Source organism: Ictidomys tridecemlineatus, chromosome 8, assembly GCF_052094955.1.
Source record: "Ictidomys tridecemlineatus isolate mIctTri1 chromosome 8, mIctTri1.hap1, whole genome shotgun sequence".
NCBI classification, from domain to species: domain Eukaryota; kingdom Metazoa; phylum Chordata; class Mammalia; order Rodentia; family Sciuridae; genus Ictidomys; species Ictidomys tridecemlineatus.
In genome coordinates, this window is record NC_135484.1 from 55459229 (window position 1) to 55477173 (window position 17945).

The 17945-nt window shown below is 45.0% G+C and overlaps 1 protein-coding gene across 3 annotated transcripts in view; it reads left to right on the forward strand.

Moving 5' to 3' along the window:
- The window catches only part of Scml4 (Scm polycomb group protein like 4), a 102538-nt gene that overhangs the window by 72552 nt on the left and 12041 nt on the right, over positions 1 to 17945 (forward strand). The window contains exons 1-3 of one of the 3 annotated variants that reach the window (XM_021729720.3): positions 7537 to 8012; positions 8114 to 8238; positions 15681 to 15971. In XM_021729720.3, the coding sequence (XP_021585395.1) occupies positions 15725 to 15971 (247 nt within the window). In that variant the 5' untranslated portion in view covers positions 7537 to 8012; positions 8114 to 8238; positions 15681 to 15724. Of the gene's footprint in view, positions 1 to 7535; positions 8013 to 8113; positions 8239 to 15680; positions 15972 to 17945 lie in introns of those variants that run through there. The other 2 variants (XM_040283164.2, XM_040283163.2) reach the window with 2 other exon arrangements.

Here is a 17945-nt window from a genome sequence, read left to right on the forward strand (position 1 = left end):
CAATCAGCCATTGTATCTCCCAAGCTCCAAGGTATTGGAGTAACAGACCCTCACAGTGTGTTCCCTTATGGCTGAAAAATACCAACTATTCACATGGCCACCCTGAAGCCACTGGGAATAGACTGAATAGTTCTCGCTACAATTTTTTTTTTTTTCTAGCCAATGTTTTTCAGCTGCTGCGATCTGGCTTCCAGGCTAGATGTGGGTGGCATCTCTAACTGGCTCTCCACCACCTCTTTTTTTGCAAGGGTTGCATGGTGGGCTCACACTTTATTCTATGTGGTATCTGTTGTCTTGTGGCCTCAACCAAAACTAAAACTAAAATAGGTACATTTTGACATGGCATTCCAGGAGGGTGACAGCCTTCCTCAAAGCTGGCATGTCCAGCAGAGACTTGCTTTCCTTCCTAGTCATTCCTGGAGGAATGACCCCAGTGGCCCCTGACCCAAGACTACTTTGAAATAACCAACAGCTCTGTTTTAGTCAGCTTTTTCACTGCTGTGATTAAGGATCTGACCAGAACAACTGTAGGTGAAGAAAAGTTCATTCGAGGGCTCACACTTTCAGAGGTCTTAGTCCAATAAGGCCGACTCCATTCCTTGGGGCTCGAGGTAATGCTGACCATCATGGCGGAATAGTGTGGCAGAGGGAAGCAGCTCACATCATGGTGATCAGAAAGCAGAAAAAGAGACTCCATTCACCAGATACAAATATACCCAAAGCCACACCCCAATTTTCACCTCCTCCAGTCATACCCTACCACTTCAGTTAATCCCATCAGTGATTAATTCACTGATTAGGCTAAGGCTACAGCCCAATTATTTCTCCTCCAAACCTTCTTGCATTATCTCCTACATGAGCTTTTGGGGGAACAGCACATCTAAACCATAAGAAGCGCCAAATCAAATACCCTTGTGGCAATAGCTCCTTGTGCCCTGGGTGCTACAGAATCAAGTGCTGAGTCTTTACTCTTCAGGGAGCTTCAGGGAGAGGGCAGGAAGCAGTGGCCTAGTTGGCTCTGAGACATCCCCTTACCCATGTCTTTCCTACCAGTGTGCCATGAGCCCTCAGATGACACCACTCGGGAGTTGGCCTTTAGCGTAAGACACTGCCTCGTTAGAATTGCCTGTCACAGTTCCCTTGCAGTCTAACATATCAAGTTATTATTATGTTAGAGGGTGAATTCGTTTATACCCACATTGTCATCATTGTGACAGGAAGGGCCATCTGCAGGAAGGGGTGGAAGCTTTTTGATATTAGGCTCCATAGGTATCCGTAGGACGACATTGTTCCTAAACAAGATTGTAAGGTCTTGAGCTCATTTGAACCAGAACAATCCCTGCTCCCATTCTGCCCCAAGGTGTTCAGTCCAGGCCAGAGTGTCTCAGCTTAGTGTCACATACTTAGAGGGTTTGCCACTGGAATGTGTCAAAAGGCAGCAATCCCTTGATATGAAAATGCAAAGCCATGACAACTTAGGAGCCATCCAGGGAAGTGGGATGCTATGGGAAGGAACCGGGAAGATATTGGGAAGATATCAGGAGGACACAATTCCAGTGCGGAGGTCAGCAGCTGCCCAGTTCAGGAGTAGGGGCTAGACTAGAATGGTAAAATGCTCAGAAAAACCAGGTCATGTGCACTTTGTTCTCTGTGGCTGAAAAGCAGAAATGAGACCTACTCAAAGATAGATTTCATTAAATCGAAGGTCTTGCCACTCAAACTCTGGTCCCCTGAGGATGGCAGAGCTCAGCAGCCCTCCAGGACTTTGACCAGCATACCCCCAGCTGTTTTGAAGGCACACTGAAATTCCAGAGGTGTGGATTTAAGCAACACTTCCCAGGTACAAAAGTTGACAGTTAAATAACCAGGAAGAGCTCTGTGAAATCAATCCCCTCAAAGAGTCAGGTGGGGTTGACATCATAAAAGAGTTCTGAAAAGTCAAAGCCACTCAGAAGTAGAAGGGGCATCTTGGGTGGAAGGTCCTCATTACTGGTGACATATATATGTACATGTTCACCTATGAAGGCCACTAGAGGCACTTTGACAACCCAGAGAAGTAGGAACAAGATGTCTCCTCTGGTCCTTTTCAGGCTGAGAGTCATGGGTTGGAGTCATGGCAGAGGACATCCCTAGGCAGCAGGAAGGACAGGGACCCCAGGAGTCCCAGCAAGGGACCTTACAGAGGTAAAGGGAAGGACACCAGTTTTCTCCCTTGAAAAAACCTTCCTGGGAGCAGAGGCAGGGCTTCTTACAAATCTCTTCCTCAGATTTTGAAATATATCTTCTCTCTCCAAAAATCTTTTTCCTGGGCTGGGGTTGTGGCTCAGAAGTAGAGCGTTCACCTAGCATGTATGGAGCCCTGGGTTCAATCCTCAGCACCACATAAAAATAAATAAATAAAGGCATTGTGTCCAACTACAACTAAAAAAATAAATATTTTTTAAAAAGAATCTTTTTTCTATTTCCAGGGAAAACCAGGTTTCAAGACCACCCAGCTGCAAGAGGTTAGTGTTCTTGGCTTGAATCAGGAATTGCGGGCCTGTCCCTCTAATTCCATTAACTGTCTAAACATGGCTAGTGCTTTAGGAAGTAGAGCAGCCTCTGGATGCATCAGGAGATGGAGGCAGAAAGATGATCTGGTAACATTGGTCAGAAGTCATGAAATGATCCTGGGGAAAATGTTCTTTTATGTTTGGGTATTGAAAAAAAAAAGTTGCAGGAATAAATATCCTTTAGTTGCTTTGCAAACTTGAATGTGCACAGGAAGCACCTGGACTTCTTAAGAAAATGCCGAGATTCTGGCTAGCAGACTGGGGTGGGGCCTGAGCACCTGCTTCTAACAGGTTCTGCTGGTTGGGGCCACACTCTGAGTGATCAAGTGTGGGCTGGCAGAGCCCAGCTCACATAGAGAATTTTCTTTCAGTCTATCCACATTAAGATGCTTCCTTTTGGGTACAAATGTTGCTGCTGAAGATGATTCTGATGTCCGGTGGAGGCATTCCATGGCCTAGAGAAGAAAAGAGAGGCACAAGGGACAGGGTGGTTGGGTGGAGGTGGCAGCTACAAATCCAGGTGAGAAAGAGATTCGTGGATCCAGGAAGGAAGGTGAAACTAAGAAAGAATGACAGACACATTTCTCAGTGTGGCCTGGCAACCTGCAACAGGAATCGGGTACCCTTTAAGTCTCTTCCAACCCTGAGAAGATGCCCATCTAATCTTCCAGGCCCTTCCTTCCACATTCATGATGGTATTTGACTTTAGCTTATACTGTAGGACCCTAGGTCCAGAGCTTACCTCCCCTGCAAGATAGACCTGGGGGCAGGGCCACCCGTCCCCAGCAGAGCCTGTAACAGAACAAATGCATACGAATATTTACTAGCTTGCATTCTATGCAACCTAGCAGAACAAACTTCTATAGAAACCACAAATGTGAGAGCTGAACCCTTCTGCAAGATCTAATTGAGTAGCGGGTTTCCTGTCTTTTGAAGGCTTAGCATGATATAAATAAATTGTTTACTTATTGTTGAGTGGCTTCTTTGATGCACAGATGGTAGGAGGTTGATGAGGAGGGTCATTTTCTCCCCAGACTTGCTCTTTTCTTCCTTGGCTGTGTCTTTGATCCTGGCACCAGGAAGTACTAGAGTAACAGACCCTCACGGTATGTTCCGTTATGGCTGAACCTGTACACATGACATTTAGAAAGCAAATCCGCTTCCCTGCTCAGTGACAGATTTGTCTAATATAATAGCTCTACAGAGAGTGACCACATGGAGGACATCTATCTTTCTAAAAGATTACTTATTTCTAAAAGGGGATAGAGTATGTCAAGTGGCATGAGTGCCGTTATAGATCCATCCATCTAGCCAGTTGTGGACATTTATTTAAAGCAATGAGATGCACAGAGACCAGGCCACTTGCTCACAGGCACATGGGAGGGCAGCCTCGGGAGGAGACTGCATGCAGGACTTCTCTCCTGGCCCTTTGCTTGTCCTCCCAAGTCCAGCTACCTGTAAGCATTGCCCAACACTGGTTGGGAGAGGTGCACCCTGTTTCCCATCTCAGAAGGCTGACTACACCAAGTGGATTTCACCTGGGCCACCTCTAGCAAAGAGGTCAGGGAACCAACCAAACCCCAGCCCCCTTCAGTGAGGCTGCAGTGGAAACCGCACTCCAGAGAGGTCCATTCTCTCTCCTCCTTCTGGGTTCACCTTTGTGCCATGGCAACACTGGTCACAGGCAGGCAGAGCCGGCATCCAATCGCCTGGAGAACTTTATCATCTTTAAAACCCCACCTCACCAGACATGAGGCCCTGTTGGACCTGGTATTTTAAATAATATAAGAAATGGCAGAGCAGGAAGAAAGAAGTGAAGGGGAAGTTGTTGACTCGTGAGTACAGAGTTTCTGTTTTACAAGATGAAAAGAGTTCTGGACATAGTCAGAGGTGATGGGTGCATAACGTTAGGAATGTCATTAATACCACTGAACAGCACTTTTAAAAATAATCAACACAGGCCAGGCATGGTGGCATATGCCTGTAGTCCCAGCAGCTTGAGGGGAGGCTGAGGCAGGAAGATTGAAAGTTCAAAGCCAGCCTCAGTGACTTATGAGACCCTGAGCAACTTAGTGAGACTCTGTCTCAAAATTAAAAAAAATAAAAAAATAAACAGGCTGGGGATGTGGCTCAGTGGCTAATCGCCTCTGGGTTCAATCCTTGGTACCAAAACAACAGTAACAAAAAAGTCAACATGGGCTTTTGGGTGAAGTGGCAGATGTTATGTTGTTTTGCTCCCATTAGTGGTGTGATGGGTAAAATAAATAAAATTGGTTAAGGTGGTAAATTTGATGTTTCACATATTTTGCCACCATAAATATTTGGGGTAGGGGAGGAACTGAAATAAGCTTTCCTGGAAGAAGAAAGAAAAGAAGTGATGGAAGGCATTTTAGTCCAGGTCCCCTTGCAGCTGCTGGTCTTGCAGTGAGAGCTCACAGGACTGGGACACTGGGGCGGAGCTTTGTTCTTTCTGTCACAGCCAGGGGCCACACAGACAAAAGGAGCTCTCTGGATCTCCAGCTGAGCAGGGGGGAAAGGGGGTCACTTGCAAAGGAGAATAAATTGTCAGTGGCAAGTTCAGGTCTTAAGAATCCTTGCAGAAGGTTTTGATGGAAAGGTTAAAGAAGAGTGCACAAGTCCTGCAGCAAATACCAAAGCCTGCACTTATTTTCTGACACCCAGGACCAGCAGAAGCCCAGAGCCCTCAGAGTGTGGAATAGAGGGGTGGAATTGGGGTGTGCTTGCATGGAGGGTCAAGTCCTAGTGCTCCCACATGCACTGGGGAAAGCCATCGGTTGTGCGTTCAACCATATCTTTCAATAAATTATGATGTCTGTACATATGTTAAAACATTGAGCTAAAAGGGAAAAACACAATCTCTCTCTCTCTCCCTCTCTATCTCTCACTACTGAGCCAGTCCTTTATTTTATTTTGAGACAGGTCCTTGCTAAGTTACTTAGAGTCTCAGTTGGCTTTGAACTTTTTTTTTTTTCTTTTGGTACCAGGGATTGAACCCAGGGATGCTTAACCACTGAGCCACATCCCCTGTCCTATTTTGAATTTATTTAGAGACAGGGTCTCACTGAGTTACTTAGTGCCTTGCTTTTGCTGAGGCTGGCTTTGAACTCATGATACTCCTGCCTCAGACTCCAAGCTGCTGAAATTACAGACATGAGTCGCTGTACCTATCAACAATCCCTCTCTTTTTTTTAAGGACCTCCAGAGGAAAGCCTGAGCTTTGTAGAATTTGAAACATATTTTTACTATATCCAATAATTTATTGAATCCCACTTCATTGTAAAAGGCTAAGGTTACAATCTTAGAGATCAAGGAAGTTATTTACTCAGTACTCGTAGTTTAATGAAGTTGTTTTAATTGCTCAAGGCTCTTACATCTGAGATAGAGCATATGATATTGAATCATGTTAACTACCTTGATATCAGAAAATATCAATAGTCAAATAAAACAAAAAGATGAAATATTCTTCTTTTCCAACATTTCATGTAAAATAATTTTGTATATTTTTTTAAAATTTTTTTTAGTTGTAAATGGATCTTTTATTTTATTTATTTATATGTGGTGCTGAGGATTGAACCCAGGGCCTCACACATGCCACTGAGCCACAACTCCAGCTCTCATTTTGTATATTAAAAATGCAAACACCCAAGACTCTAGGAGCAGAATGAGGATGATAGCGAATGTCCAGTGTACTTTCTGTTTGTGAGCGCTCCTTCTATGAAGGAGTGTGGAGGAGAAAAAGAGCCTATAAAAGAGGCCAAGTTGTAAATTGTGCAACAATCTGAGTAGAATGATGAAATATCACACTGTCCCACCCTGTCCCACCTGGGAGGTAAATCATCTCTTTGTCTAGCGTATCCACACTGTATATGCTACCAGCCCATTAGGCACTTAGTAGCCATCAGAGTTTTCAGAACAGTAGTGCAGTATTGTGGTGCTATGTTCAAACCATTATGTAGTAGCCTTATGGTACATCACAATGCCAGTGTCATTCACCTCACTTCTTCTCGTCATGTATGTATTTTATCCTGTCACATCAGCACAAGAAGGGTGAGTACAGTACAATACAATTTTGAGAGGGAGATGAGAAAGAGGAAAACCACATTCCAATAACCTTCAATATGTTATTATATTAGTTTATTATTCTATCTTTATTATTGCTGTTAATCTCTTTTTTATTAATTTCTTTCAGATGTTGGTAGATTTTTATTTATATGTTTATTTTTATTTATATGCTGGGAATCGAACCCAGTGCCTCACACATGCCAGGCAAGTGCTCTACCACTGAACCCCAGCCCCACCCAGCCCTGTTGTTAATCTCTTATTGTGCCTAACTTATAAATTAAAATTTATCATGGGTATGTACTCATCGGGAAAACAGTATGTGCGGCACATGGCACTGTCTGTGGTTTCAGGATCCATATGGATCATGGAATGGATGTCTCCCAGATATGGGGGACTACTGTACAGAAGTACTGTGAGGCTTCCTCAAAGTCAGGATGTCCATTTAGAGCTGAAACTTGTAAGGTGTCTTCTATTTTGAACCGTTTCGAAAGGACCACTTTTAATTTCCCAAAGTTTATAAAAGACCCCAAAGCATGGGGGCTGTTTAGGAAACAGAGCCAACTGTGTGTGGGGGGGGTCACACCGGGGGGTCCCACCCACATTTGCCTTCCCCTGCTTCTGCAGAGTTCCTGTGAGCCTTGGGGTAGAGGCTTGGCAAAGCTGCAAGATGACAGGGAAGGTGGCCGTGGACCCTGCTCTCCTTTTGACACTGAAAGTGCATTTGTTATTCCAAACTGCCAACTCAAAATTGCCTTTGTTTCACATTTTCAAAGGGGGGGTGGAAATCAATCTATAGCTTAGAATAAAGTCTTATGTAAACCAGAAACATCCGGGAGGACGAAAGAAGTTCAGGTGTCAGGAGTGAAAATTATGATTGGTTTCTGTGCATCTCATTAGGGAAGAAAAGGTACAAATGTACTTAAGTGGACCGGAGGGGGTCAAGGCTGATCCTAAGGCTGAGCCATCTGAGCTAGAGACAAGCTCTAAGAGAAAATCTATACTGGCCAGAGACCAAGTTAATGGAAAATTTAATTGAGGCGAATGAAATGCTCAGCCTCTTGGTTGTGTGGCTGGGTGCCCTTTGAACCAGGAAGGCTGGGCCAAGAGGCCACAGAGGGCCCTAAGGGGGAAAAAAAAAAGAGGCGCTTATCTGCACAAACAAGGGGCGGGACTGAGCCCGGGAAAAGAAAATCAGAGCCTCCAACGGAGCCTCAGCCAGAGGCTGCACCAGGAAGGAGGAAATCTGGCTTCTGCCACCAAGAAGTCCCCTCGAGGTCCACGGCAGAAGGCCCCGCAGCTCCAAGCGGGTGCTGGGAACCAGCAGTCACCAGAGGAGTGTGGCTGAGGCTGCCTGGTGGCAGGGACAGGAGCGCCCAGGTAGGAATGGAGGCACCTGCTTCTGGGCTGAGTGGAAGAGGTGTGGCTCCAGGACACCTGCTTCCTCCTGCCCTTGCCTCTGTTTGCTTCTCTCCTTGCAGGTCCCCTGTCCTGTGCCCAGGAACCTCCGGGGCTGTGCTCTCTAGGTGGTGGCACCTGGCTAGCATCGGGTGATAGTTACTCACAGCTCTTGGAATCTGCCAACCGTTTTGCTGCCTTTTCTAAGGTGGGCTTCAGGGCTGGGGGTCTGTGCAGTCACTGCCACCACCCCTGGATCACAGGAGGAGCCCTCTGGAAATAGACCAGAGTCTGGGCGGGCCATGGGCTGGCTGCGTTGAGCAGCCCTGCTAAGGGTCAGGCCATCGATCCCGGGAAGGGCCGTGCTCCTGGCCTGGGGGAAGTGGCAGTGATGGCCACAGGAGGAGGGCTTGCTCTGCGCAGCTTCCCCCTCCACTGGGGGATTATAACTGAAGGGGGAGGTCAGTGGGGGAGGGGGAGGCGTATGTGAGTGAGAGGAAGAGGGAAAGCGTTAGAAATGGGGAAGAATAGTGTCGAAGACTCTGGAATGTTTTGGTGATGATTGGCTAAAATAGTATGATGGGAGAATAATTTTGCAATTGGTGATATTATTCCATTTCAGGGCTTCACCTGATTAGAGAATAAAAGCAAAGTGCCAGTTTAATTTTTTAAAAGACGGCTCCCTTCTGTGTGAGTGGTCAAGTCTGCATGCCGATTGCTACCTTTATTTATTTTGTTCATTTAGTTTCTCTTTTCTTTTTTAATGTGGTGCTGGGGATCAGACCCAGTGCCTCACATGTGCTAGGCAAGCGCTCTGCCACTGAGCCCCAACTGCAGGCGCTCTGGGTGCCAATTGTGAAGAGGAGTTAAGCTTGGGCTGGAGGTTTATAGGCTGGGGATATTCCCTCCCAGCTTGGGGACTTCCTCTCTCTCTGCCCTTGGATTTCTCCTTCCTGCCCCTCTTACCCTTTGGAAGTTCCCTGCATCCCATGTGGGCCACCCCCGCTCTCCAGCCAGCAAAATAGACCTCCATTCCTGGAGGTCCATCCCCATTTTCTACTCGGGATATTGCAGGGGGAGGGAGGCAGGGGGGACACCCCACTCCAGGAACCCTGGAACCCTGTTCCCCAAACAGGGAGGTTGTGACTCCTGAGCACACGGGTGTCCCAGGAGGCTCCGGTGGGTTTGAAGTGCTGTGAGTGCTCTTTGGCCTCACGGATAGGCACACTTTACACAGAGCAGTCCACCGGTGAGCAATGGTGACAAAGAAAGGCCAGGCTCTCCCAAAGGATCTCAAGTCACTGAACCCTGAAATGTGGCGGATTTCTGTGCACGGGGACACTTGCATGAGGTCTATTTAAGCATGCTCTCTCGTGATCCTGCAAAAGGCAGATTCTTCCTTGCTTCTTTTTTCCTGGAGGAAAGATGGGATGCTTTGTAGGCTGCATTCTTAGTCTTCTGGTTGACGCAGGGATTGCAAGAGAAAGGCTCCCGCTGACCCTGCCTTGCTCAGCCAGCGTTTTCCACAGCAGTTAAATGGCCTTCTATGGAGCCATTCTGGATCCTTCCACGGGGAGAGGTCTAGGGAGACAGTACGGCTTATTTCAGATGAGAGGGTCTTGTAAGGATCTGGGAGGAAATGACTTCGAACATCCTGACCTGTCAGCCCTGTGGTTTTTGAGGAGCCTGTGTGTGGAATCTGGATTCTCCATGGGTGCTGGTGCTGGATGATTCCAGGTCTGTTGGCCCCATCTGGTGTTCAGTCTCCAGTCAGCCACAGAACCGCTTGAAAAGTGTGGTTCTTTCCAAATACAGATTTGCTCCTTTCAAACAAACAAACAAAAAACAAAACCAACTTTTAATAGTGAATATATTATAAATTTATAAATTATAAATATGTCCCAGTTCAATTAAATTCTTAAGCTACTAGAGGTTCTGCATACCTATAATTCACCTATCTGTATGTTAAGTGAGTGGGTTTTGTACAACATAGAGGGTATGTATGTATATGTATCATCTTTTAAATTGAAGCCAGAGGGATTGGAGTTAGATATAAAGAAGAACTTTTCCACCGTGCTGTAAGATTTGTAGCCCAATGGCTTGAGTGGGAGATGATAACATCTCTTTTGGGGCGCTTTTAACTAAGGGGCTCAGTTGTTGTCCTTGTTTTACTCTGTAGACAACACCCTTGCCTGAAAAGAAAGACTGGATTCAGCTCAGTGTGTTTCAAATGTTAACATGCCACCTTCACCATTTTTACTAGCTTTGAGTGACACCTTTAGCAATGTTAAGACATTTCTTTCAATTGATTTATTCTTTTAACTTAAGCCTTTAGTCGGCTCAAGCAATGAAACATATTGTATCAGTGAAATTGGTTTGATGGGGCTGGGGGAGTGGGCTCAGTGGTAGAGTGCTCACCTAGCCCGTGTGAGGCCCTGGGTTCAATCCTCAAGCACCACATAAAAAAAAATGAATAAATAAATAAAATAAAGGTATTACGTCCATCTACAACTACAAAAATAAACAATTTGTTTTTTTAAAAAAGACATTGGTTTGATGTGCTCTTTACATTTTATTGATAGACATTAAAATACACAACTATCAAAAATAACATTTACCTGTTGTGAAAGTTCTTTTGTTCTACAAAAGGATGGATGTTTAAATCTTAATCCCCAGTTTAAATCTTAATCCCTGCACATGGGGACTTACATGGAAATACGGTCTTTGCAGATGTCACCAAGTTGAGGTCACGCTGGATTAGGGTGGGCTTTACTCCAAAGACTGGGGTCTTTAAAAGAGGAAAATTTGGAGTCAGATATAACGCCCGGGGAGAACACAGGAGGGAGGCAGAGACTGGCATGCAGCATGCACCGCCAGGACGCTGAGGACTGGGGAGACCCCCAGAGGCCAGATGGAGGCAAGGAGGATCCTAGAACCTCTAGAGGTCGCTGCCCTTTTGATCTCAGACGTGTGGCCTCCAGAACTGTGAGAGCAAACCTCTGTTATTTAAAGCCACCTGCTTGGTCGCGATTTCTGCAGCCCTAGGAAATGCCCACCCCCTGTTCTACCTAAGGTCCGTACCCTGACCCACCAGTGGGAGGAGCTAACACGTGGGGGAGCGCTGGGCTGGATGCTCCGTGATCCTGCCCCAGGTCAGTCACACTCACACTCAGTTATGACGTAAGGGTTAGTGCTCCTCTTTATCAGTGTGAGAAGGTGCTGTGTGAGCCAGGTTTGAAGAGATCCATTCTGAAAGCCATCATGTCTGTGCATCTGAGCTGGCTGTTCATACCTGTCTATCCCAGAGCCAGAGTCTGGGGCGTGGTGGTTGGTCTCCGTGTTTGACACCTGGGCAGACTTTGGAATCGCTGGAGCACCGTTTGCCGGGTGGAGGGCTATTGCTGGATACACTCTGGGGTCGTTTTATCTTGTGATGAGTCCTTTTGGATTGTAGCCCAAATTGACTGGCTTTTATTACCTTTGTCTCGGCAGTTTTTAAACCAATCAGTGCATGTTCCTATGCTCCCCATTCCCACATTTTGTCCTAGGAGAATGGCCTTCCATCTGCATCTGTATTTTCCAACCATACTGAGTTATCTGCAATCTCTACCTTGAACTTTCAGAATTATGTAGGCATATTTAATACAGACTTAAAATATTAAATAAACTGAAAGTGTTTTTGTTAAATCTTTTTTCATTGTTTATCACAAGTCTACATGAAGGATTTGTAGGTAAGCCCCTTACAATACAAATTTCAGTGCATCTTCTGTGTAAGGATAGGCTGACTATTAACACGAACCCAAATGTTTACTCAGTAAATATTTCTCAAGCTCCTCCTCTAGGCCAAGTACCATGCCAGACCTTGCTGTGCTTCCTCACCTGTACCAAAGCATCTACCATATGGAACCTGGGAAGGATTGGTGTCCCAGATTATGAGAACTTCATAAGGAAGGAAACTTAAGGACAGCCTTACTGCTTGCTGGCTTTAGAACGGTGCTGGCCTATAGTAGGTGCTCAATGAACATTAGTTTCCTTTCCTGTCAATCCATTCCAGAAGCAGTTTGGTATATGGCTCGATAGCCAGTTCCTTTTTAGAGTCTTCATTCTCATGGCTTAGGACCCAAAGAGAGGAGATGCAGGAGAGGCCATCCAGACAGAAGTGCAAGTTCCAGGTCTCCAAAGACATCCTGCAGCACTTCGCTAGATGCACCACTAGCATCCACCCTTAGGCTCTCACCTCACTGGGTCCTAGTGCCCAAGCAATGCTGTCTCTTGGGATAGTATTCACAGCCTGAAGTCCATGAAGCACTGGGCTCCTGCCAACATCTTTTTTTTTTTTTTTAATAGCTTTTTGAAGTAATTCACACATACAACTTTCCCACTTAAGAATACAATTCAGGGGGCTGGGTTGTGGCTCAGCGGTAGAGCTCTTGCCTAGCATGTGTGAGGTCCTGGGTTCGATCCTCAGCACCACATGAAAATAAATAAAATAAAGGCATTCTGTTCAACAACAACTAAAAAAATTTTTTTAAAGAATACAATTTAATGGCTTTTGCCATATTCATAGAGATAGGTAGTCATCAGCTAACTCAACTAGAGAGCATTTTTATTACCTTGAAAAGAAGCCACATACTCTTTAACTATGTGCCCTACACCCTAACCCCAATCCCTAAGCAACACTAATCTCCTTTTTGTCTCTATAGATTGCCTATCCTGGACATTCCATATAAATCAAATCATGAGGTAGAATCACCATATGATCAAGCAATTGCACTCCTAGGTATACACTCTAAAAGAAATGCAAAGAAGTGTCTATACAAAAAACAGTATATGAATATTTATGACAGTATTATTCATGTTAGCCAAAAAGTGGAAACAACTCAAATGGCTATCAACTGATGAATGGGGGGGGGGGAATGTGGCATTCTATACAATGGAATATTACTTGAGCACTAACAGGAATTAGTTACTGACACATGCTACAGTATGAATGAACCTGGAACACTATGCTAAGTGAAAGAAGCCAGCCATGAAAGATCACATATTAAATGATCTCATTTTCATATTGCTCAACCAAAGTGTATAGAAATACAATTGATTTTTACATGATGATTTTGTTTTCTGCGATCTTGTTGAACTGATGTGTTAGTTCCAATAATTTTTAATTAGATTCCTTAGCATTTGGTACGTACAAGAGATAGTTTTACTTTTTCATAGCAATCGAGAAGCCTTTAATTTCTCTTTCTTACCCAAGTTTCCTGGCTGGAACCTCCAGAATGATATTAATAAAAGTGTCAAGAATGGTCATCCTTGGCTTGTTCCCATTCTTAGGGGGACAGCATTCATTCTTTCACCATTAACTATGATGTCAGCTACAAGGTTTTGCAGATACCCTTTGTTAGGTGGAGGAAGTTCCCTGGTTTGTTGAGTGATTTTTATCTTGAAAGCATTTTGGATTTTGTCAAATATTTTTCTGCATCTCTTGGTATGATCGCGTAGTCTTTGCGTTGTTTCAGTTCTTCTGTTGAAATGGCTTATAACATTACTTGGGGATGTTAATCAACATTGCATCCCTAGGACAAATCCTTCTTGGTCAAGGTATATAAATAAATTGTTTTATGTGTGGCTGGGTTCCATTTTGCTAGTATTTTCTTTTGAGGATTTCCTTATCCACATAAATAAGATGTTGGTCTATAGTTTTCTTGGGATGTCCATCTGGTTTTGGCATCCGGGTAACACTGGCTTCATAGAATTGGTTAGAAAGTTATTCTTTCCTCTTTCACTTTTTGGAAGAATTCGTGAAGAATTGGCATTATTGCTTTTTTCCTTTCCATGTTGATAGAATTCACCTATAAAGTCATTTGGGCTTGATCATTCTTTGTGAAAAGTTTTCATTTTATTACTAATTCAATCTCTTTATATGCAGTATGTCTTTTCAGATTGCGTCTTTATTTTTGAGTCGGTTCCAATAGTTAATCCCTTCTACCTAAGTTACATAATTTACTGACACATGGTTATTCATGTATCCCTTAATAATTTTTATTTGTCTAAAATTGGTAGTAATATTTCCTTTTTCATTTCTGATTCTAGTAATTTGAGTTGTTGTTGTCTTCTCCCCTTTTTTGGGTCAATTTAGCTAAAGATTTGTTAATCCTAATGATCTTTGGAGGAATTGCTTTTGGCTTCATTATTTTATGAATGACTATTGGCTCGAATCTTTGTTATTTCCTTTTTTACTGCTTGCTTTAAATTTCATTTGCTCTTTTTTTCCTAGGGTCTTAAGACATTATTCATTTGAGATCTGCCTTGCTTTGAAATGTATTTATAGCAATGATTTTTATCTCTAAGCACTGCTTTAGCTGCATGCCCCCTGCACTGGGTTTTATTTCCCATCCAGTTCCATGTGTCTCCTCAACTGTGAGAAATTTGACTAGTTCTCCCAGTTCTCATTTTTTCAATACCTTCATTGTGGGAGAAATCCAAACATGGAGAAGACGTGCGGATCTTGTGGCCCCAATGTGTGTCTCCATTGTGATCTTGGAGTGTTGTCTTTTTGTTTCTGGTTGCATTTTGGGGGGGGGAATTTTAAGATCTATTTTGATGATGTTTAATATACAGATAATTATTGATGAGGCTATACAGATGTGATTTTGTGTGGGGTGGGAGAAACTAGAATAATTTCTTTTTTAATATTTATTTTTTAGTTGTAGTTGGACACAATATCTTTATTTATTTTTATGTGGTGCTAATGATCGAACCCAGGGTCTCCCACGTGCAAGGCAAGCGCTCTACTGCTGAGCCACACCACAGTCCCAAACTAGAATAATTTCTTCCTCTTTCTATCTCCATAATTTCTCAAGACTTTGTTTAAAAAAAAACCATAAAAAACAAAGAAATCACCTCTTGGGCCACAGATATAGATCATAGACAGTTTAACAGACTTCAAGGTTGAGCTTTAAAGGACTGGAAAGTCCTGATGGACTTGGGGAACGGATATTGGGGTCCCCAGACTCTTCAGGTCCTCCATCCCACTGCACATTAGACTGGTTCTTTGGCTCTCACATGCAGAGTCTGAGAAAGACCCTGGGTTGTCCAGATCAACATTTGTGTCCTTGATGTATTAGATCTGAGCATGTGGGGAGGAAGCACTATTAACCCATGTCACAACCCCAGCCAAAGCTGATTCTCCCAACTTTTGAGACACAGTGACTCCTGTTTGATCTATCCTGGGAATCCTGACCCCAGGAGGGGGGCAGTGGTGATGGACAAGAGGGGAGTGAGCAGGGAGAGGTGACCAGCCAGCAGAGACTACCAGATGGTAGGAAAGGGGGACAGAGGGTAATGCCAAGAGGCTTTGGTTTAGATTTCATTTCCAAGTCATCAGTAGCCAAGATAATAACTTTTCCCCTATAACCACGAAGGACACATCTCCCACTTGCTACTAAAATACGCTTTAAATGGCGAGGCCGCTGTCTCCATCTGCTGACAGTGTGCCATTTGGAATGAATCAGTGGGGTTCATTTCTCCTCTCCCACCCTCCCACATAGAGGTGACCCTGCTGCCAGGGCAGTCAGGGCTTGCCAGGAGCGAGGCTTAGGTGGCTTCCTGAACTGCTCTGATGTCTCTTCTCTGTGCTGCTTTCCCACTCAGCCAAGACGGTCACCACCGAAGAGTGCCTGGTGAGCCCCGTGGCCATGAACCGCTACAGTATGGACCCCTCCACCTCCTCCTTTGGCCACAGGGGCTCCTTGCCCACCCCCTCCTCACTCTACTGCAAGAGGCTGAACTCTGGAGATGGCCATTTTGGGGGAGGCCCTGCCACCACCACCAGTGGTCCCCATACCAGTCCTGTGTCCTCTGGAGGCCCCACAGCACCTGGACTGAGGCCCCCAGCCTCCAGCCCCAAGAGAAATGGGACCTCTCTTGAAGGAAACAGATGTGGTAATGTAATGCATGCGCTGGCTTTCCTATGGCTTTGCCTCCTCTGCTCTTGACCTGGGGACACATTCTGGCGGGGGAGGGAGGAGGACATAGCTGTTGGTACATGGGACCACTGAGAGATTAGAAGTTTCCAGAAGCCCCTTGGTGGATTTTTATTGTTCTCAAAGGTGACCAATCTCAACTTTTGACAATGGTGTTTTAGGACAGACTAGTCTGTGGCAATAGGTCAATTCCAAAATATACGCTGGCTCAACGGCCATCAAGGTTTTTGTTCAAGAGTCCAAGATGGCTGTTCTTAGTTGCTGTGTCCTTCTCAAGACAGGGACCCAGGCTCTGTCCATTCGGTGTCTCTTCCATTCCCTCCACCTGCAGGCCACAGGCATCTAGTGGATGACCAGGGACAAAGGGAGTGGAGAGGGCAGAGCCGGGGGAGGAGCCTGGAAGGGAGGCACATCACTTCTGTTCACTTCCATTGACAAGAGCCGGTCATTTTGTCACGATAGACTGTGATGGAGTCTGAGAGCTGTAGCTCTGTGCCCAGGAAAAAGAAGAATCAGACTTTGGTAAAGAATTGTCTCTTTCATGGTAGATGACACTTGCATAAGTGGGCAGAAACAGACTTAAGCAAAATTCCCATAATTCTGATTATTTTGCCACCTCTGTTGTGCCCTCTGAAGAAAGCTTGTTAAGATGCAATATGCTAAAAAAAAAAAAAAGATGCAATATACTGGGCTGGGGCTGTAGCTCAGTGGTAGAGCGCTCATCTAGCACATGTGAGGCACTGGGTTCAATCCTCAGTACCACATAAAAATGAAGTAAGTCATTGTGTCCATGTACAACTAAAGAAAAATATTAAAAAATAAAGACACAATATGCCAAAGTGCTTGGAGGGATAGAGGATTACAGGGACAGCTCGGAGGCCCTGATGTTTCACAAAATCATTTTCAGCCTTCAGTATTTCATGAACGAATAGAGGCCATAGAGCAGGTGGGTAATCTCAAGGACACAAGTCAGAGAGGCTGGGCTGGAATCCTGGGTCCGCTGCTTCCTGTCTTCTCTGTGCCTCAGTTTCCTTATTTGTAAAATTGGATTAATAATAATAATAATAATAGCACCTACCTCTTAGAATTACTGGGAGGATTCATTAAATTCATATGTGTATTTAGTACAAGTCCTAGGCTCAGTAAGAGGCCAATAAATTTAGTGGCCAAAGAGCCCTTGAATAAATCCCTCAAGAGACCACAGCCATCAACTCTACAGCTGAGAAGTGCAGAAGAAAGAAGGCCCCAGGCCAAGGAGGCGGGGAGTCTTCCTCTTGCCCCTCTGCGGCTGCCCTAGGTGTGGTTTGTGGCTGTCGTTTGTGGCCAGACACATTTCTCCTCTGGCCGTGCATCACTCCACCGATGGCTGCCATGAGCCACACACGTGAGCCACTTTGCATAATTCAAGATCCCCCACGCCCTCCCGTCAAGGAACCTCTCCCACCCCGGACTAGCAGAGCCCAGCACAGGACTGCCCTGGCAGAATCAGAGGTGAGCAGCGCCCTGGGGGCAGCAGTGGTTCTGAGAGGCAGAGCACAGACCCTCTACCATGGAGGTTCTTGCCATAGAGGACCCCTGCAGACCACTGCCTGACAATGTCACCCAGAGCCATGGGCCAGGCAGAAGGTTTAAGTGGGGAGAGCCCCATTTTCCAAAGGAGAGAGACAATGTTCCATTTCTAAAATTTGTAAGAACAAGAGAAAGGAACAAGATCTGGGGAACACCGTCTTAAAATGAATGAAGAGCAGCCATAGGTTTGCCCCTAGAGATGGCATAATACCTGGCACATAGGAGACAGTCAATAAATGTTCATTGTCTCTGCCCTCATGGTACCCCTGATTGTCAAAACCCTCATTCTGGTGTCCCTCTGCCCTTTAAATGTTTCCTTCTCTCCTCCTTTTCTCCTCAACTCCATTCCCATTTTCTTGAGATG